Source organism: Triturus cristatus, chromosome 10 (genome assembly GCF_964204655.1).
Source record: "Triturus cristatus chromosome 10, aTriCri1.1, whole genome shotgun sequence".
Lineage (NCBI taxonomy): Eukaryota > Metazoa > Chordata > Amphibia > Caudata > Salamandridae > Triturus > Triturus cristatus.
Genome location: NC_140593.1, coordinates 1223382301 through 1223403702, shown reverse-complemented (window position 1 = coordinate 1223403702; position 21402 = coordinate 1223382301). Strand labels below are relative to the sequence as shown.

General features: G+C 43.9%; 1 protein-coding gene across 4 annotated transcripts in view; it reads right to left on the bottom strand.

Annotated features, from left to right (window-relative positions):
- L1CAM (L1 cell adhesion molecule) overlaps positions 1-21402 on the bottom strand; it is a 729162-nt gene that overhangs the window by 27479 nt on the left and 680281 nt on the right. For all 4 annotated transcript variants that reach the window (XM_085629771.1, XM_085629773.1, XM_085629772.1 and 1 more), the window contains 5 exons: positions 13803-14025; positions 12524-12639; positions 5582-5786; positions 2582-2704; positions 1469-1645 (listed from right to left, as the gene is read on the bottom strand). In XM_085629771.1, the coding sequence (XP_085485897.1) occupies positions 1469-1645; positions 2582-2704; positions 5582-5786; positions 12524-12639; positions 13803-14025 (844 nt within the window). The remainder of the gene's footprint in view (positions 1-1468; positions 1646-2581; positions 2705-5581; positions 5787-12523; positions 12640-13802; positions 14026-21402) is intronic.

Here is a 21402-nt window from a genome sequence, read left to right as displayed (position 1 = left end):
TTTATATATATTTTTCAACATGAAATTACGTGTATATATATTTGGAAAACAAAGATAAATGAATCTATTTTAACATTATATGCTATAGGAATCAATTTTAAGCCCTGACCTGCATTATTTTCTATGCAAGGGTGTCGCATCACCATGTGTTGGTCGTGTGTGGTGCTGGACTTACTCCAGGGCTGAGCTACTATTGCTGTGGATTAATGTTGGTTATAGTAAATTTCGACTTGCAAATTAGCCTCCACCGTCTAAACCTTGTAGTAAATTTAGACACGGAACTGGCGATGAGCCAAAAGTGGAACATTTATTACAAAATGTAGGAGTAAAGTTACGTGTGTAGAATAACTCTTATGTAAATGTTCCTTTGCGAGTAGGCCTCATATACTGTTCGCACATTGACTGCAGTTGGAAATGGCTGTTCATATATTAATATGTTGAAGTGCACCCTGGGAAAGAAGAGACAAGTGCTGATCTCACACAGACACTTACTGATCAAGAAGGACATTGATAGTTTATATGAAACTTTCTCTTTTTCCTGGTCCTTGCAGAAGGAATATGTCAGTTACCTATGCAAAGTACACTGCAGGAAAAGTCACCAAATTGCCGGTCATCAGTGGTGGCTGCTGTCAGTGAAAAGTGGTGGGCAGCATGGGAGACAACAATGGAAAAAAATAATGGATAACTTACCTGCCGCCTGCTTCCTCTGTGCTCTTTTTCTCCTCTGCTGCTAGTGCACAGGCTTCTAGACTCCCCTATACCAATCCAGACACTGCTCTAATGCTGGTAATACTATTACCCAGCATAAGAGAAGCTCTGGGATTGGTCTGTGCTGGCTGGCTGGTTTCGCGCTCCCACAGGGGCTGGGAGCCTGTGCCTGCTGTTCTCCACCCAGCTGTGCAACACAGCTCAGGTTGGAGAAATCTAAGTGCACAATGTGCATGTCGGTTTGGCTGTCCTAAGACAACCGACCAAACCATCATGCGCACTTGCAGGGCCCACAACTCCTCCTCCATGCTTGCTGCTGTCGTCAGGATGGCCCGCCCCAAGACGCATCTCTGTGATGAAAAATAAAATGATAATAAAATTGTTTTATTATTATTTTATGTTTCATGTTTGCATCTGCTGGCTGTCAGCAGTAGGGCAACGCTCCTCCGCCCTAACGGAGGAGCCGTCGCTGCTTGTCATTGAATTCTTTCCCAGAGCTGGAATTCTGATGGCTGTGGGTGAGGACCCTATGGAACATTAATTTGGGAAAGACCCCAGGGTGGACCAAGGCCAGGGCCACAAAACCTCCTGCTACTAAACGATGAATGGCAGTGCCCAGCTCCTCAGAGGGCAGAAGGCACCTCGGCTCATGTCTTAATGTGCCCCACCCTACCGTACCTTCCTGCGCTGTCTGGCTTCCACAGCCTTGTATACCAGAGTGGGACACTACCCCCCTCATGAGGGGCCTGCTTCTGTATACCTGCTTCCTGCTCCGTCCGTCCCTCGATGATGTAGGGGGTCCCCTCACCAGCGCTGGTGGAGGCGTGCACGTAGAACCGGTACTGCTCCTTGGGGTCCAGGCCTGAGAGAGTCCAGTTCAGCGTTCGTGGGTCGTTGACGGGGATGCTGATCATGGGACCAACATAGGTCTTGTTAACTGGGTGGAAGCAGAGAGCCCATCAGACAAGCATTGGTACACTTCGGACAGCTGTGCACGTCTCTCCCTCGTGGTCTGCACACACCCGCCAGGATCATGAAACACACACCCGTCTCCTACATGCCAACCACCCCCTGCCTTGTTTACCTCAAACCGTCTGTGCCATGTATGAAAAGGCAACACACACACAAGCAAGTGCACTAATAACCACCGATTCACTAATTTATCACTACAGTGCAAAGCAAATATCACCACAGCAGCAATGTACTTGAGAAAATACTGCTCGTTGCCTCACAGGTTCCATTCTAGGATCACTTTGCGAAATAAAAAATAAAAACCTCACAAAGCCTATTTATGAGAGAGAGAGAGACAGAGAGACAGAGAGAGAGAGAGAGAGAGAGAGAGAGAGAGACAGGGAGGGAGAGAGAGAGAGAGAGAGAGAGAGAGAGAGAGAGAGAGAGAGACAGAGAGAGACAGAGAGAGAGAGAGAGAGAGAGAGAGAGAGAGAGAGAGAGAGAGAGAGAGAGAGAGAGAGAGAGAGAAAGAGAGACAGAGAGAGAGAGAGAGAGAGAGAGAGAGAGAGAGAGAGAGAGAGAGAGAGAGAGAAAGAGAGAGAGACAGAGAGAGACAGAGAGAGAGAGAGAGAGAGAGAGAGAGAGAGAGAGAGAGAGAGAGAGAGACAGAGAGAGAGAGAGAGAGAGAGAGAGAGAGAGAGAGAGAGAGAAAGAGAAGGAGAGAGAGAGAGAGAGAGAGAGAGAGAGACAGAGAGACAGAGAGAGAGAGAGAGAGAGAGAGAGAGAGAGATGAAGTATGGGCACTCGTTCAACTACGTCTACCGCTATGTTACATGCTCCTAAGTCCGTTACCGTCGCGCCCTTTCCGTCTACCAAGCATAGCGCCAGCCGCTCACAGCGCCTAGAGGCACTGCCCTCTTACTTGGTTGATACTGGAGGAGGTAAGCTGTAAGGATGCCGTTGGGGCTCTCCGGGGGGGTCCACACCAGATTCAATGACGTGTCCGACAGGTACTCCAGATGCACAGAGGATGGCTTGTCAGGTACTGGGGATAAAACATACAGAGTCACAGTCAAAGGAGAGGTGTGTGGGTGGTCAGGTCAGTGCTTCTGAAAGTCCAGTCTGAGCAGACTCAGTCACTCACATGCCATGCGGTTCAGCTGTGGCAGGCTCACTTAAGCATCACTCCTGAAAGGAAATAGTCCTGGGCAGTTACCTGCACGCCAGGCCAGCACCTCCCGAAGCCCGCAGGCCTTGGGTCCCGTCAGCCGGTTACATGGCTGGTCATTGGGGCTGGTACAGATTCGATCCAATGCTAGGCTGCTGAATCTGTGAAAAAGCGCTCTGATGACCGGCGCAATGCATCACAAGGGCTGGCGGGGTTGGACAGTCCCTCACAAGCAGGCTGCTGCCTGCAAAAGAACTGTAGGCCATTTACATTCAAGGGCCATCCCGTAAAGGACAGAGGGTCACTCTCCGGCACAAGTGACTGGACAGAGAGCACCCGGGGCAGGAAACCGCAGATCCAACCCTCGCCCCCAAACCCCCCACCCCGTCTACAGCAGGCACAGCCCAGAGGCCTTGGAAACATGGGGGCCTGTTCAAACTTCATGTTGTAGTGCCTTAGCAGCATTGCAGCAGTAATTCTCACACACTACAAAATGCTACTCACTAGCCTACGAGCGGAGGCCACCGCCTCTGCCTCTCCCAACTTGTTTGTACAGAGATCTTTACTCTGACTGCAGAAATCTCTGCACATGTAGGTATAAGTAAATGTGAGAGGGACAGAGGGAGTGAGTGGAAAATGGGGAATGCGCACTACTGAATAGGAGGGGTTTAGGGAGGGTTTCAGAGTAGGTGCGGAAGGGACGTGCACCCACACACAAAACAGTACAGCCATTGCTATTTACAAACTGCACTTCTACAGTTATTACAGCCCAAAAGTACCCAAAACAGTAGTAAATGTACTCCAGCTCATAGCTGGAGTAAGTCCAGCACCACACATGATTCTCCAACATTCCCCCACAGAAAAGAATGAAGATAGGTCCTTAAAATCAAAGCCCATAGGAATGAATATTAAATAAAAATAACTTTATCTCTTTAAAACTATAAATATTATTACCATATACATATAAAGAAATTCAACAAGTGTCATTTACTGTGAATCTGTGAATATATATACATATATACATATTAAAAAATGTTAATGACTTATACTAAATTTTTATATGTATACCGAAGATCGTCGTCTACTTCACTCTCCTTCAGGGAGAATAACGAGTGTGGACTCAGGCTTTGTGCAAATGTATTTATTGTTCACTCAACTCCAATCCGCCATAACACGTTTTGGCCGTTACCGGCCTTGATCACATGACGATATATATATAAATTCTAGTAAAGGTTATTAACATTTTACAATAAAATAATTATTTTATAAATATATATAATATATATATATATATATATATATATATATATATATATATATATATATATATATATATATATATATTTATAAACTAATTCTTTTATTGTAAAATGTTAATAACCTTTACTAGATTTTAAAATGAAAGTAACCTACATTTGAATAAAATATTGTTAATTCATTTTATACATAATTTTTAATAAGTTTCACTACATAAAAAATACATATTTTACTTTGGGTTGGATCTTTTAAAAATGTAAATCTTAGGAAAAATTATTTTCATTTAATACCAAATATTTAAATCAAATTAAGGTTATAATGCTGTAGCATTTTTACATTTTGTTCTACATTTTAAAAAAATATATATATATTTAAATTACAAATATATATTTTTAAATTTAAGTTTAGGAAATGTTATATGTTTTTACTTGTTACCTACACTTTACCATAAGGAGGTTCCCGCCCCAGTGGCGGAGACCGCCTACATGTGTAAATTAGGCTCCAGATCCCAAATTCAGATTGTGGGGGCATGTAAGTCTACACTTTTGAGTAACTCTACACTTGTAAATGGTGAATTGTTAATTGTAGTATAGGTTACTAAAAAGGGTAGGTTGTTGCAGCAATTATGACAGAGCAGCCGCTTCTGATTGAACAAATGTTAAACTGTGAAAGAGGAGCGCCCTCTTGTGGTGATTGCATGGTACTGTTCGTCAGGATGAGCAGAGCTCCGCCGAGCCGGTATGCCTCTTCCATTCATTCCCACGCCCGTTCGGATACCAGTAGACACCACGCATGCCTTTACTTCCTGTTACCACCACCCACCCCTGAAATCTAATAACCCCTTACCACACTCTACCATCCCTGAACCATAAAAACCTCTTACCTCCCTTTAACACTACCCGCTGATGAGTCCTAAAAATCCCCTACTAAACTATCATTGCTTGTCCATGAACCCTAAAAACAGCTTATCTCAATTTACCACTGCCCACCCCAGAGACCTTAAAAACCCTTTCCCGCCCTTCAACACTACCCGTTTGTGAACCCTAAAAACACCCTTACTTTCCTTTACAATTACCTGCCCCTGCCCCTAAACAACTCTTCTCTTAACCCTTTTGCACCCCCTTTTAAATGAAAGAAAAATGATGCTATTAATAAAACACACGCGTGGTAAAGTCCGGCGTTAAAAAGTGCCTTCAAAAGGCTTCGTGGTATTTACCTTTGTGCTAAAAGCTTACATTGTAACACGCTGCATGGTAAATACTGCATGGCAAACATTGCATACCTGACCGTTCAATCACTGGCCTCTCTGTGGTCAGGGAGGGCTGGGGAATTCATGCTCACACAGACCCTGCCATCTCTCTCCATGGTTCACCTACAGTATAAGGGGGGCTGGTAGGTGGGACCACCCTGGTGGCATATTTAACTTGGCCTCTTTCTGTGTTTCTGACAGAGTATCTCAGCCTCCATGCCCATTCAATTCGTGCCCTTCTCTCTCACCTCCCTCGGGGGTGTTGAAGTGAGTGGTTTCGCTGGCGGGCCCTTCTCCTTTGCTGTTGTAGACTCGGACGTCCAGGTTGTAGGGTTTGTAGGCGTCCAGGCCGGCGATCTCAGCCCGGTGCTTGTCTCCATGCACGATGGCCAGGTGCTTCGCGGTGTGCCTCTTGCCGCGGCCCCCGGGGTGGTGTCCAATCCAGTAGTAAATCTAGGGCGGAGAAGAGACAGCTTCACTAGGATGGACAGCAGACGTGTGTACAGGAAGCGAACCAAACTTACTCACCCTAGTAACTCGAGCTTTTAGTCCCACCGCTCCTTCTGCCCATGCAATGTGATGCCTTGTGATTGAGTGGTACACAAGCACTTAGAAGGTAAGCTCGGGTGTGTGAGGGTGAGGACTCTGGGCAGAGTAACCTCTCCTCTTCCCAGGGTCCTATGCTATTCCTGTCACTCCTTTCACCTCTGCCCTCTGTTCTTTGCTTCAAAGTGGGGACAGGGGATTGTGGATGCGCAGGGGCATAGGGGGTGGGGAGGCAGGGCCAGGCTTGGGCACTTTCCACTGTCCCTACTCAAAGTGCCTGAGGTCTGTAAGCCACAAGCTCTGATACAAGTGTACAATTGGAAAGGCAGGTATGTTGTCACAGTTTGCAAGCATGCTTTATTTTTATTTACATTCTGCAAAATGCAAGAGTGGACGTGTGATGTCAAGCATAGGGTTTGTAGCGGAAGGGTACCCTCTAACTCTTTTACCACTTTGTGTGGCCTCTGCATGCAAAGTTTGAAAGGTTGAGAGAAAAGAACACCTCTCTCACTCTTTAAGGCTGCCTCGAGGAGGCAAACATGTTTGGCACAAAGTCCTGCCTACTTTTTTCAGTAGCTCGGGCTTTGCTTCAAAAACCTTGAGTGGTGCTTGGAAACGTCCATGTGCGACCCATGAAACATCCTCTTGACACAAAGTAGCACGTACCTCTGCTGTGCGTTACGATAGGTACGTTCCAGGGTAAACCAGAATTTATATTGGAAGGTAAATCCCACCACAACGATTTGCGCTGGGTTTACACCACTTTTGTGATGCAAACCTAGTGAAAAGAGTTGGTAAATTTCCACCTACCTTTTTTTCTCAGTTTGTATCAGCCTGCCTTATAATGTGTGCAGTCTGCCATACACTGTCTGCAGTGCAACTGTTCTACACAAGGCTTTCTCTCCCAGGCTGGGACCTCAGAGGTCTCTGAACACACAATCACTAGACCCCAGTGCATCAACCAGTCAGACACACACATACACAAAGTATTCAGTTAAAAAAGCAGCCTTCCCTACCACAACACAGCATTTCCTGCAGAATAGTTTACCTTCCCTTTATTTTTAAGTTTAGGTGTCTGCATTCTTTTTTATGTGCAGGTACCACCCACAGTTGGGGTCACTGGAGTTATGTGGGAAGGAGGACCACATTATGTGGCAGGGCTGACTAAATTATGCAGGAAAAAAAGGCTAATTATATGGCATAACGAGACACATTTTGTGATGGTATTGCCCCATTATTTTACATTTGTACAAATCTTAAGACTGGGAAAAGGTTTCACCTCATTAGTACCGGTTTAACAGCCAGGGCGACTGACTCCGGAATCTGGGGATCACGGCTCGATCGCCGGGGGCAGATTAGCCCAGCACCATGTGACTCTGGACAATAGCTTGCTTAATCTTCCCGACGGCCCCCAGCGCCTAGAGACCCTTACGGGTGATTGTGTGCGCTTTACAAATGTGGATTTTTATTATTATTAAATACAGGAGTAGGAATAAGCGACTGGTCGCCGAGCGACCGTCTGTCCACTGCACGGCAATTTGCGTCACTGCAGTGTTTGAAACTCTTGACCCACTTGAGCTAGAAACACTTTGTGGTTAAACTCTCAATCAATCAATCAATCAATCATTTATAAAGCGCACTACATTCCCGCGAGGGTGTCAAGGCGCTGGGGGAACTCTGAAGATTACGCAGCAGATGACAGACTATGTGATAAATGCGGGAACTCTAAAATTATGTAGAAAATGTAGGAAGCGCTGAATCACTTTGGTCCAGGGGCCTTGTATGTGGTGAACTGCTCAATAGGGTATTAGTAAAAGCCACATGCTGACCCACACACATGTGTATGAAAGATTAGCACAACGCAGTATGACAGTGCTGGTCTATGATCAGACGGGTGTGAAACACAGCCATGATCAGGTGAGCCATCATGAATTGCAAAAGGGGCAGATGACAGCAGTTGTTGGTGTACATGGCCACGCTCGAACAATAACCTCACACCTGGCAGTGGCACACTGCACATGTGAGGGGGGTGGCACATTCATCGTCCTCTTTTTCAGCGTGAAGCTCAGCTTTGCAGCAGGGTAGGGGAGCACAACTGCCAAGCTTCCCAGGTCCATGCATGGCGGGCTTCTTCAGTCGTGGCTTTCTTTTCTGGGACTGGCAGGCGTGGTTTTCATAATGGAATAAACAAGACTACAAGTCCCAGAATTCAAAGGAAAAACACTGGCATGGAGCAGCTCATATTGAATGACCTAAGGAATCTGGTAGGGCTTCTGCTGACGAGTGCCCAGGAGCGCCAGACAACCCAGAGCCTGGGCCTGCCCACCAGTGGGTGGCTGTGGAGGTCCTGGTTCTCCTCCAGGACAAGCAGCAACAGCAGGGTGCAAACTGCTTCATCCTTTTCTTTTGCCCTCGGAGGCGCAGGACACTCTGAAGCTGTGGGCGAGCAGGCAGTATGGGCAAAGTCCTGGAGTATATATGAAAGGGCAGAGTGCCTGGGGATGCCCTTGGTGACATGTGCCTCATTGTGTGACCCACAGAGTGGTCTCAAGTAGGCCTGGGCGGTAAATTACGCTCCGCTCGTGGAATTTGCAGAATTTGGGTAATTTCGCGGAATTGCCCAAAATTCTGCATTCCGCGGCTTCGCGGAATTTTTTGCTTGTTCACGTTCTCAAAATGTGTGTTCACGAGATATTTCCCCCCAAGCACGCAAACAGCATTCGCGAACAGGAAAAAAGCATCGCGAACAAGCAATTCCGCGTGTTCACGGAATTTCTGCGTGCTCGGAGATTTTTTACCGTTTTGCTGAGCTTTGCGTAACGCGACTACGCAAATTCCACCCATCCCTAGTCACAAGTACAAGGGGCAGGTCATAAGTGGGTCAAACTCAGGGCCATCATAGCTTTGGGTGGTCACATATTGAAAAACAAATACTGGGACACTTCACAAACATAGAAGTAGGACTATAATGTTGCACCAACTTGTGGGCATAGAAGTTCCTACTGAGAGCACTGCCGTGCATAGAAAAGACAAGCAATGTGGCGCTAGAGGAATGAAATGTAACTTTTACACACAATATAAAATGTCTTAACAGAATTGATTTCTTATAAGGCTTAATAATTGGTTCTGTACTAAAATACATGAACACGTGCCTGACATTTGCGGAGACAAATGGTGGAAAAACAGTACTTCCCAGCAAATCCAAGACCACTGGTGGCCCTAACTATAGTGACTGAATGTAGTGCCACAGAAGGACCGCACTACAGCATCCCACAAGCCTATGACACAGATTATATGTAGGGAAAAGGTAAAGATCAGTGTTTTAGTGATTGCGCCCTTTGTTCCACTTCAGAAAGCATCGTCGAAGCGCTCTTGAGTTACCTTGTGATAGTTATTCAGATAGAGATGGGTGAGCGAGGTCAAGTTACCTCATGATAGTCATTCAGTTAGAGAAAGGTGAGTGATCTCATGTTACCCCATGATAGTCATACAGCTAGAGAAGGGTGCGAGATCTCAAGTTACTCTGTGACAGCTCACTCAGATAGAGATGGGTGAGCGATGTCAGGTAAACCCGTGATAGTCATTCAGTTAGAGAGGAGGGAGCGATCTCGGGTTACCCTGTGATAGTCATTCAGTTAGAGAAGGGCGAGCGATGTGAATTTACCCCATGATAGTCATTCAGTTAGAGAAGGGTGAGCGATTTCGAGTTACCTCAAGATAGTCATTCAGTAAGAGAAGGGTGAGCGATGTCAAGTTACCCCATGATAGCCATTCAGTTAGAGAAGGGTGAGCGAGGTCAAGTTACCTTGTGATAGTCATTCAGTAAGAGAAGGGTGAGCGGTCAAGTTACCCCATGATAGTCATTCAGTTAGAGAAGGGTGAGCGAGGTCAAGTTACCTTGTGATAGTCATTCAGTAAGAGAAGGGTGAGCGATGTCAAGTTACCCCATGATAGTCATTCAGTTAGAGAAGGGAGGGCCCAGCCACGGCCTGCCCTGGCTCTCAGAGCCCATAAACGAGCTGAGCTCTGGCAATGTGTAGCATGGAAATCATGCAACAACCTTCATGCTAGAATTTAAAAGGTGTCTTTAAGATTCAAGAAAGCGCATCTGTTTAACACACGTAAGCTTTCCCCCTTAGTTTATCAGATGTTTGTAAGCTATTTATTAAAAGCAAGAGATTTTAAACATGATCTGAGATACATTCCTGTGGGCTCCTGGCGACAATGCTATAGGGATCTAAGAGGCAGGGGCCTGTGCACCATATATGTGGCGTAGATTCTTAAAATTAATGCAACATTATTATATAGATGGGCAAATCAAACACAAGAGATGGGTTAGAACAATTCTCCTCCTGAACTAATGTATTTGAAGGTGCTCGGGAGATGTTTTCTTCTCCCTCTCGTACCCTCCCACTTGTCCCTAAATGTCCCCCCTCTACAGACCCTGGGGGGGGGGGGGTATATCCTCTGCGTCCCTCACACTTCCTCAGCCCATAGAGATGCAGTAAAGGAGGAGGCGGAAGGGCTACTTGCCTCAGGGGTGTTCTAACAACACAAGTGTTACTACAAGGAGTAAGTCTGACTTACTCTTACCCCACAAGACCCAGACACTTCAGTCATAAATATGGGATATGTCCAAGCATAAAACACAGCAGAGCAGGACAGAGAGGCCCAAACTATTTCTAAACAACAAACATTGTTAAGCGAGGCTGCCCTGCGGTTACTATCCATGAGTAACGCTTGCACCAGCATCATCTACTCTATCTGTAGGAGCAGGGAGTGAACGATGAATAGAGGGACCGGTTTTTCAAGAGACAGGATCCTATACAGCCAGGTATAGGGGTCTTTGTTGCTGCTCACAGACCCCAATGGCTACCCCCCCGAAGAACTGATAGCCCACTGGACTTAGACATCTTCAGATGTTTCTACCTAAACCAAGTGATTTCCAACCGTCAGGATTTCCGAGAGTCATTTTTGAACTTTGGAAAAAAGGTTGTGAGACAAACCTCTTGGTTCACATGAAAGTCAGCAATACGTTCAGAAAAAACTATAGGCGAGTCCTGAGAAGCACACTGTCTCTCATTGGACCAAGCATTTCATCCACAGCCTGCAGCTCAGAGATTCAGGGGGGTGAGGTTTCAACCTCAAGGTAAAGTCTTTGGCGTAAGTGGCCTACCGCCAAACGACGCCACGGGTTCAAAGATTGAGGATCAATGTGATACCGATTGTAGCCAGGTTCTATACAGAGTGGAAGAACTTTCTGAGGGGGGAGGGGTGGAACAGTCCAAGAAGCCCCTCAAAGTCTCAATGCACCCCTTCATTTTGCAGAGGATATGTCCAGCCTGGTGCGTGCCTGTGTGCACCCACAGCTACCCTGGCATGACTCCACTCCGGCACCTCTGATGGGTAAAGGTGGGGTGCAGTACACAGCACAAGAAAGGGGTAACTCTCAGTGATACATCAGAGCTACATGCTCAAAGGTCAAGGATCAATGTGATACGGACTGTAGCAAGGTTCTAGACAGAGAGGGAGGGGCCTTCTGGGGGGGGGGGGGTGAGTGGAACAATCCAAGAAGCTTCTCATTACTCTAAGCACCCCTTCATTTTGCAGAGGATACATAACGGTGTACAAAAAGAGTAGAGGGGGATAAGGAATTGAGCCTACGGTAGCTGGAATAATTCAGGTCCCGCAGACCAGCACCAATTAAGGTAACACCTGGGGTCGGTCACTCCTACCGGCCGGAACAAAAGCAGTCTCGTTCAAGTCATGTGGCACACCCTTAAGCGAGCTGAAGTAAGCTGGCTGCGGAGAGGGCCAGTATACGGGGCAACATGGCTGCCTCGCGCTTACCATAAGATACAGGCATGCAGTGAAGAAATGGGGAAGCATGAGGGGGCCCAGGAAGTCCGTAGTTCAGACTGCTGATCCGCTGTGCTGGAGAAAGATGGGCCTCATGTGGTGTGCCTGCTGAAGATTTTCACCGCCAAGATGGAGGACTCCATCCGTGGTCGCCAGTCCCATGGACCTCTATCATTCAGTGGTGGAGTGGAGATCCCGTAGACCCCAACCACTTATCAGGGGAGGAAGCCGGTTTCTGGTTCCTGGATTGCAGCAGGGGCTGTCACAGGGATGAGAGGGTCACAGACGAGAACTCAGCACTCACTCTCTGCTTTTTCTTGGGAAAACATCTCGGGCACCAAGGCAGCTGCTACAGGAAACGTGCAAGGGTCGCCCCTTCGAAGGTAATCGTTCTTGATTTTGCTTGTTACTATGGTAGGCTTCATCGCTTTCGGCGATTGCATTGGAGCGGCCCTGGAGGATTGCAGTATTGTAGCCTTCAGGACCCCGGGGTGGTGATGGCTCGATGGGGGGCTTTTCGTAGGGAGTTTCGCCATAAGGCGATCCCTGGCCTGGGAGCTCCCCGCGGGACCTCCTTACCCGTCGGCCATCTTAAAAAAGTAGTCCAAGAGATAGCTTTGCTGTCTTAGACCACTCTGTGTGACATTTCTTTGATCTGAAATATAACTCTAGCACCTAAGCTGTGAGCTTGAGGGGGGAGGGGCAGCACAGAGCTCTGTTTCTCTTTCATAATACACCTTTATGTTGCTTACTGCTGTTTCAAGGCCCTCTTACAGTTCACCTACCTTGTACCCCAAAAGATGGCCGTTGATGCTTTCCTTTGGAACTGGGGACCACGTCACTTCTATCGTGCTCCAATTCAGGCACAGCACCCCTACATTAATGGGGTACGCAGTGGGATCTATATGAAAGGAGAATGAAGGACAAAGCAAAGATTAGAAGACCTAATAATATGTCATGTGATTCTGTTTCAGGACCTCATAGGGCCTTTGTAGGAGATGGAACTCCCTGCCATCTCCCCTCACCCCGCCGCGTGCCCTGCGGGATGCCCACCCTTGCCTCTTCCTTAAAGAACAGAGGTCGGTAGTGAGTTTCTCACATATTCCCAGTCTGTAGCTGAAGCTCCCAACCCCTACTCTGGGTGTCATGGAGAACTCCACAAGCCCAATCCCAATCCCAATGCCCGCGTGGGGTCTTGAGATCCTGTGGCACTGAGGATGCCACCACCGTGCCAGGTACAAAGACAAGGAGAAAAGGGTGGCTTAATCAGTGATGGGCAATGTTGAGGGGGAGCTGAGGGTCCTTTAAAAAGGGTAGTGGGAGTAATAATGCCTTTATAAAGGGCAGTGGGGGTAATGGGTCTTTATAAAGGGTAGTGGTGGGTAACGGGTCCTTTATGAAGGGCAGTGGGTCCTTTATAAAGGGTAGTGGTGGGTAGTGGGTGCTTTATAAATGGCAGTGAGGGTAATGGGGACTTTATAAAGGGTAGTGGGGGTAATGGGGTATTTATAAAGGTTAGTGGGGGTAATGGGGACTTTATAAAGGGTAGTGGGTCCATTATAAAGGGTAGTGGTGGGTAATGGGCCTTTTATAAAGGGCAGTGGGGGCAATGGGTCCTTTATAAAGGGTAGTTGGGGTAATGGGGCCTTTATTAAGGGTAGTGGGGGTAATGGGGTATTTATAAAGGTTAGTGGGGGAATGGGGACTTAATAAAGGGCAGTGGTTCCTTTATAAAGAGTAGTGGGGGTAATGCGTCCTTTATAAAGGGCAGTGGGGATAATGGGTCCTTTATAAAGGACAGTGGGGGTAATGGGGCCTTTATTAAGGGTGGTGGGGGTAATGGGGTATTTATAAAGGTTAGTGGGGGTAATGGGGACTTAATAAAGGGCAGTGGGGGTAGTGGGTCCTTTATAAAGAGTAGTGGGGGTAATGCGCCCTTTATAAAGGGCAGTGGGAGTAGTGGGTCCTTTATAAAGAGTAGTGGGGGTAATGCGTCCTTTATAAAGGGCAGTGGTTGTAATGGGCACTTTATACGGGGCATGTTTTGAGAGCAGGTGTACTCACAGTCTTCCCCAGAGAAACCGATGTACACATTGGGCTCCGGACCTTCTCCTATTTCATTGAAAGACTGGACTTTGATCTCATATGGTACAAAAGTGTGGGTGTCATGGACCACATATGGGGGGCTGTCTGCGATGTGAGTATGCCATTCCGTCTCTTTGTGCTGCAGCCTCCACTTCACAATGTATCCGAACCCTGGCGCGTTCCAGTCGATCCCCTTCATGGGCTGTGGAGGGGGAAGAAGAGAGGAGGAAATGAGCACAAGATCACAGCAGAGACAATGGAGCCCCCCTGTCTTCCCATGAGGCTTAAAGAAACTTTTTGTTCAGAATATTTTATTGAATTTTTAGTTAACAGATAGACAATACAAAAAATAGTACAATAAAAGTACCTAATAAGAATATATGACAATTATCAACACCATTAAGTTATAACAGGTACAATATAATATAATATATTTATATTAATACAGAAAATTATAAAGGGAGGGAGAAAGAACAATTGTACATTTGATATTAATAATCATTAAAATAGAACTACTATTTAATAGAAAATATGCAAAAATATCAATGAATATTTAACTTATAGAAAAAATACATTTTAAGAAGATAAATAGATATCAATAGATTTCCAGAATAAGTGAAAAGAATTACAATTATGAATAACACCATTCAAGCATAAATGGGCTCCTCTTCTAGTAAAAATAACCCATAACCACCAAGCATGAGCAGATAATAATGAAACGTCTTTCCAACATGAGGTGAAGGATTTTAAAGCTGCTGATAACAGGAAATAAAAAAGTTTACCTTCTAAAGCAATTAATTTATGAGAAAGAACGACAGATTTACAAATTAGAAAATTAAATGATAAATCATCATGAATATTAAGTATTTTTTTATAACATCCCAAACTTCATTACATAAATTTAAAAATAGAAGGACATTCAAAAAGCATGGGGAGAAGTTTAGCTTGAAACAATCTCAGTGGAGACCATAGGCAATTATATAAAATATATGAGTTTGTTTGATAAAGCGAAACAGGTAACCATCCTGAAATACTATTAAGCCAAATAGTTTTCCATGTTTCATAAGGTACAGAAAAAAAGGCTCATTATTCCAAAATGTCAAAAGCATATTAATATTGTCACCCTTAAATGTAGTCATCTTTTTATACAATATTGAAACACCATGAGGCAAAGTAGAAAGAGTTTGAAAATAAATTGATAAATCTGACTGAACATTAGAAGGTATAAATGAGGAAATGAATCTAAAATAGAATTGCATAACAATTCATATTTAAATAAATCAGAGGAAGGTAAATACAATTTCTCTTTTAGAACATCAAAAGAGAAAAAAGCATTGTTATGATAAATATCTTTAAGGCAAAAAATACCAGCCTTAATCCATGAATGCTAAAATCTAACATTTTTGGTAAGTTTTATATTAGAATTATACTATAATGACATATCTTCAGTAATGGACATGGGTGATTGAAAAATTAAATAGAAATCATGTAATATTAACTTAGTGGATTTCAAAATACCAGATTTATTGAAAAATATAGATTTATTGGACATAGTTAACAAAGAAGGTAAAGGAAATGGTTTTATTAAACTCTTTTCTATAGAAAGCTATGTAGGGGTATTATTCAAATGAGAATGATTAAACCACAGAGAACTTTGATTTAATATAAAAGCTTTGTGATAACTCAAGAAATCTGGTACACCAAAACCTCCATTACCTTTAGGCAATTTACATTTTTTATAACTAATACGAGGTGCCTTATTGCTCCAAAGAAATTTAGTAAGAAGCCGATCTATATCTTTGTAAAACTTCATAGGAAATTGGGTAGGAATCATGGCTAAGGAGTAAAATCTTTGGTGCTATAGTCATTTTTATGGAGTCCATTTTCCCCCCATCACGAAAGATGAAGTGAAGACCATTTAGATATTTTATCCTTAAAGTAACTTAAAATAGTCTCACAATTTAATGATATCGTAGTTTTCATAAAAGATGAAAATTAAATGCCTAATTATTTAAATTTTTCCCTTTGCCAAATTATATCTTTCAAGGGTAACATATCTGAGGTGCAATTCATATTTCTAGAAAATAATTCTGTTTTATTAGTGTTTAACGTATAACGAGAAAGTATGGAATAAGATGAAATAATCTCAAACAAAGGAGGAAGTGAGGAGATAGGATTACTAATAAATACAAGTACATCATCTGCATATGCCAACGTTTTAACATTAACCTTCTTAATATTAATACCATTAATATCATTACAATTCCTAATTGAAACAAGCAAAGGATAAATTACAAGAAGAAATAAGAGCGGGGAGAGGGGACAACCCTATCTGGTACCTCTGAAAATAGAAAATTTGTTTGAAGTTTGGCCATTAATAAATAAATGAGCTGTAGGAGTAGAATAAAGCTCAGAAATGATACGAATGAATATGCCACCAAAATTAAATGCAAATAAAGTACAAAATAAAAATTGCCAATGTACTTTATCAAAGGCTTTTTCAGCATCTAATGCTAACACTCCTTCTGGTAAAGGTAAATCGGACCCTTGTTCAATAACATGCAGTAATGTTCTTGCATTATTTGCAGAATATCTATTTCTCATAAACCCTGATTGATCTGGATGAATAATAGAATCTAAAACAGAGGTTAACCTGGTTGCAAGTACTTTGGCATAGAGCTTACAATCTTGATTTAATAAGGAAATAGGACAGTAATTGGAAACAAGTGAAGGGTCTTTATTAGGTTTAGGCAAAACAACAATTAACGCTTCAGTAAAAGAACCTGTAGTAGTCCCTGTGGAGCTAAAAAAAGGTAAATATTTTAAATAAATGAGGAATAAGTTGTAATTGAAATTCCTTGTAAAATTCTGCTGGAATGTCATCTGGTCCTAGGGATTTTTTTTGTTTAAGAGATTTAATGGCTAATCGAATTTCATCTTCGGTAATGGGCATATCTAATTTATTTTTAGTTAAAAGGGGAATCTTGGGTAATCCACATGTATTTAAAAAAGAATCAATTAAAGAAGAATCAACAAAGTTAGGTTGATTATATAAAGTAGTATAATAATTTAGAAATTCATTAACAATATAATTTTGCGATATGGCAATATTCCCATTGTGGCCATGAATCAAATTTATTTGTGTTTTATCTTTTTTAATGGGTAGATAATTAGCTAAAAGCCGTCCAGATCTGTTAGCATTAAAACAAAATTTGGCTTTAGAATTGGAGAGTTGAATACCAGCTGCTAAGAATGGAATTAAATTCATATCTGAGTTTTTGTAATTTCATCCTATACTGAGGGTCATTAGAAGTAATAAAAAGCCTTTCAAATTTTGCAATCTGTCTATCCAATTCTTTAATTCTTACATTAAAAATGTTGTTTTCATGTGCCATGAGAGAAATAGAAGTACCTCTAATATAAGCTTTAAAAGCGTCCCATCTATTCACCATGGATGTAGAACCTTCTGGGTTAAGATGAAAATAATCCTGAATAGCATCTAATATTTTAAGTTTGTTTTGGTAATTAAGAACAATATCAGTATTCATTCTTCATCTGGATTGTGAATTAAAATTTGAATTAAATTGTAAAACAAGAGATATTAAAGCATGATCTGATATATCAATATTACCAATGGTAGAGTAACCACAGAATTAATTAATTGTCTGGAAATTAGTAAATAATCAAGTCTCAAATGTGAGTTATGCGGATTAGTGAAAAGGTAAACATTGTTTCCTTAGGAAAATGCAATCGCCAAATATCATTTAATTTTGTAGTTTTAAAGAAAGATTTCAAGTTAGAAAAGCTTTTGGAGGTCGAAATTTAGTGAGAGACGATCTATCCAATAAGGGATCAGAAATAAGGTTGACGTCTCCTCCAACTATTAGAGGAACATTACCTACTTGAGTACTTCAGTAGTTAAATTAGACCAAAACATAGGATCATCAGCAGTTGGACCATAAACATTAATTAAAAACATAACAGAATCATACATTTTAATTATAACTATGACATATCTACCTTCTAAATCAGATGATTTACTTAAAATTTGACAATGTAGTCTTTTAGCAAAAAGAATAGCAATAGTAATACCATTTATTCTACCTTTAGCAGGAGAAGGGACAATAGTATCAACCCACTTTTTTTCATATAATCTAATATTTTATCTTCAATATGTGTTTCCTGAATAAAACAAATATCTGCTGTACAACTACCTAAATAATCTAAAATCTTTGTACATTTTACCGGATGTTTCAAACCCATGACATTTAAAGAGGTTATTTTAAAATTATAAACATTAGCCATAATAAAAACAAAAGAGAGTAAAAAGAAATAGGATTTAAGAAGAGGAGAGAAAGTTGAAGAAAAATATAGAAAATAGTAGTTCTAGAACATTGTATAAGGAAAAGAAGGGAAAAGAAAAAAGACAAACAAACATAAAAAAGACGACCACAAATAAACATTAATAACAGATTTGAAACGCACATGCGCTTTACAAGCATGACAGATCCGTTGGAGCACAGTGTGAAGAGAACAATAACATTTGTCAGAAATACAAGTTATAACAATATTCAAGTAGCAGAATCATGCGTTTCCATAGAATGCTGTGAGTGCTGTTCCAGGAATAATTTTTAATCTTCCGGACGTTGAAAGGACTTTTAAAAATTATCTGTCCAGATTCGCATTGCTGAAGGGTCAAATAGGCCATATTAAAACCAAGACTTCTCAATTGAGGACGAATGTTAGTGAATTCTTTACGAATCTTAACAGTCTCTTAAGCAAAGTCTTGGTGAATGAAGATTTTATTGCCATTAACCATTAAGGATGGTATTTCCCGTGCTGCTTTCCTTATCACCACCAAATGATGGTGACGTAGAACCTTAAAAATCATTTGTCTTGGCTTGGTGTGATGAGGATTGCGATGGGATGGAATCCTATGTGCTTTATCGATTTCAAATTTCTCCAGAAATGTAATGTTTAACAGACCAGGTATCAAATTCTTCAGATATAGTCTGCAATTCGAGCCTTCAACATCCTCTGGTATATTAAAAATAGGTAAATTGTATTGCCTGTTACGATTTTCCATGTGCAGGAGAAGAGTAGACATAGGAGAAATTGTTGCCAAAAGTGGTGCAAAAGCATCAATTTTAACTTTGTTATCTTGTATTTTAATTGAGTTATCTGAAACTTTCATTGACATACGAGCCATATCTTTACGTGGCTTTTAATCTCTGACGCAATGGTATCAGTGTTGGTATGCAATGCATGAAGCTCGTCAAGAATTAATGCCAGTGAGGGCTCGCCAGATTCCACCACTTTAGAGTTTACAGGAGAAGGAGAAATCTGCTGCTTTCTTTTATTATTGGGATTCTGCGCATTTTTAGTCTCCATTTTCGTATTATAAAAAAGAAAGGAGCAAATAAATGCAAAGTACAGTGAAATAATGAAAATGCAGAAAAAATGTTTCAAGGAAAAAGCTGGTGCAGCAGCTAAACCAGACTGTGGGTGTGGTTAGGCCAAAGCCAGGCCCTTTCCTGAATACTTGCTCTGCCCCCCTGGCCAGTACCTTAAGGCAGAGATGGAAGCTGAACCAGGAGAAAGAAAAACACCTCTTCCGACTTCTTAAACACCAGGAAAAGTCACCACAGCATCAGGTAAGGCTTCAGCAGGCTTCAGGAGTAATTTCCAGTAAATTCTGACTGGAATTAATGAGTTCGTCGAAGAAACGGGCCCCCTCGCCACGGAGCTCACAGGGCGGCGGCCATCTTGTTTTCCGCGTTTGCGCGTCTCCGGGGCTTAATTTGTATGCATGTGAGGTTTAACCCCTTGTGTGCCACGCCCTTTCCCCGCCCTGTGCCGGGCGTTGCATTAGCGGTCGGGGTTCATGACGAGCTGGACTCGTCATGGGCACAGCGCAACCGCGGCCTGTTAGACCTGGCACCTTGGCGTGAGTTTCCCTTCCACTTTTTGATGGTGTGCCTCGATTGTTTTGCTGGTGTTGTCCGCTCAGGGCACTGCGCCACGGCTAATCCGTGCCGCAGTGCAAGTGCTCCCGAGGTAAAATGTACCTGTAATTGATGTCCATGATTGGTTTATTGGATTCACTGTCAGTCCCCAGTAAAGTGCACCAGGGGTGCCAGGGCTTGTGAATGCCAATGCTGCTGGTGGGCTTGCAGCGCTGGTTGCGCCACCCACGGAAGCGGCCTTGTAAAATGTGTCTAGGGTCTGCCACCGCAGACCCTGTGCGCGGTCCGGGACCGTCGCGCTGACTGCGCAAGTGCCCCCACTTGCCAGTCCCTAAACCTTCCCTTACCTACATATTAGCCACCCCTCTGGTAGGCCCAAGGGCAGGGTGCATTGTAGGCATAAGGTAGGACATGCCCTGATGTGTGTGGCATGTCTTAGTAGTGAATTACAGCCATTTTCGTTCTTCACTATTGAAGGCTACCTGCTCTCCATAGGCCAGAATGGGCTGCCGGGATCACGCCGACGCTGTGACCCCAGTGGACTCAGAGAGCATGGTAGAAGTGTCAAGTTTAGTATGCCTGAACTCAGGATGATAAAATACTTCTTGTAGTCAAGTCTATTTTAATATCCTGGGTTTGTAAATACTACTTTTAGAAAGTTAGTATTTACTGACCTGACCATCTCAGTCCGCCTCTGCTGTGTGTATGTGTTCTGCCTGGCAACAGTAAGGAGCAGGGTTGGGGAATCCCCAGAGACAGGTTGGCTGCCAGGTGGTGGGTAGAGAGATTACACCTGGATGGGTGGGAGGAGTACACCTTGACTCTTGAATAGACCTGTGCTCTGCCACCACAAAGCCGGCGCCACCCCCTGTGGGGCGGCTGATGTCTCTGCCCTGCTGCTGAAAGGAAAGAGCAGAGTCACCATAACAAAGTGCTCCAGAACTGGACTAAGCCAGGCCTAGGCCCCCTGGCGCTAAAGAACAAAAGAATCATGGTATAAAAGTAGGAGCCTGGCTCCTAAGAAATCAGAATCCTGTTTGCCACAAAGGACCTCTGCCCGACTAGAAGGAGAAGAAGACGCCGGAGGAGCTGGCCTGCTGCTTGCCTTGCTGAGAGAGGAGAGGAAGAGACTTACTGAAAAGACTTTGCTACTTTGTGCTTGAACATTCTCCAAGGGCTTGATCTGAGCTTGCCCCCTGAACTGAACCCCAGGAACAGTGGGTTCTCTGTGCTTCTTGCTCGTCCTCCAATTCGAGCCGTGTGTGCATCCCGCTGGAAAAGAGACTGCGCCCCTCATCGCCCCTCCTAGGGCCGTGACACCCAGAAGCTCGCCTGCCTCAAACCCGTGAGAGCCCCGCTCCGTCCCGAGCCGCTCTCTGTCCCCGGGCCAGGCCGCCTGCATCCCTGTCACCGCCTGCCACTGGAGCGCGCTGAACGCGCTATCACCCCTCCTGCCGGAAGCCGTCCGACGACTGTGATCTACGCCGGGTCATCCAGCTGCACTGACCGTGCCCTGCGACCCCGCTTCGCTATCCCCGGACATCTCAGGCCGCGCCGCCCCCGCTGTGGAGACCCTCCTGCACCGCCGTGCTAAAGGGTCGCGGGCCGCGCCT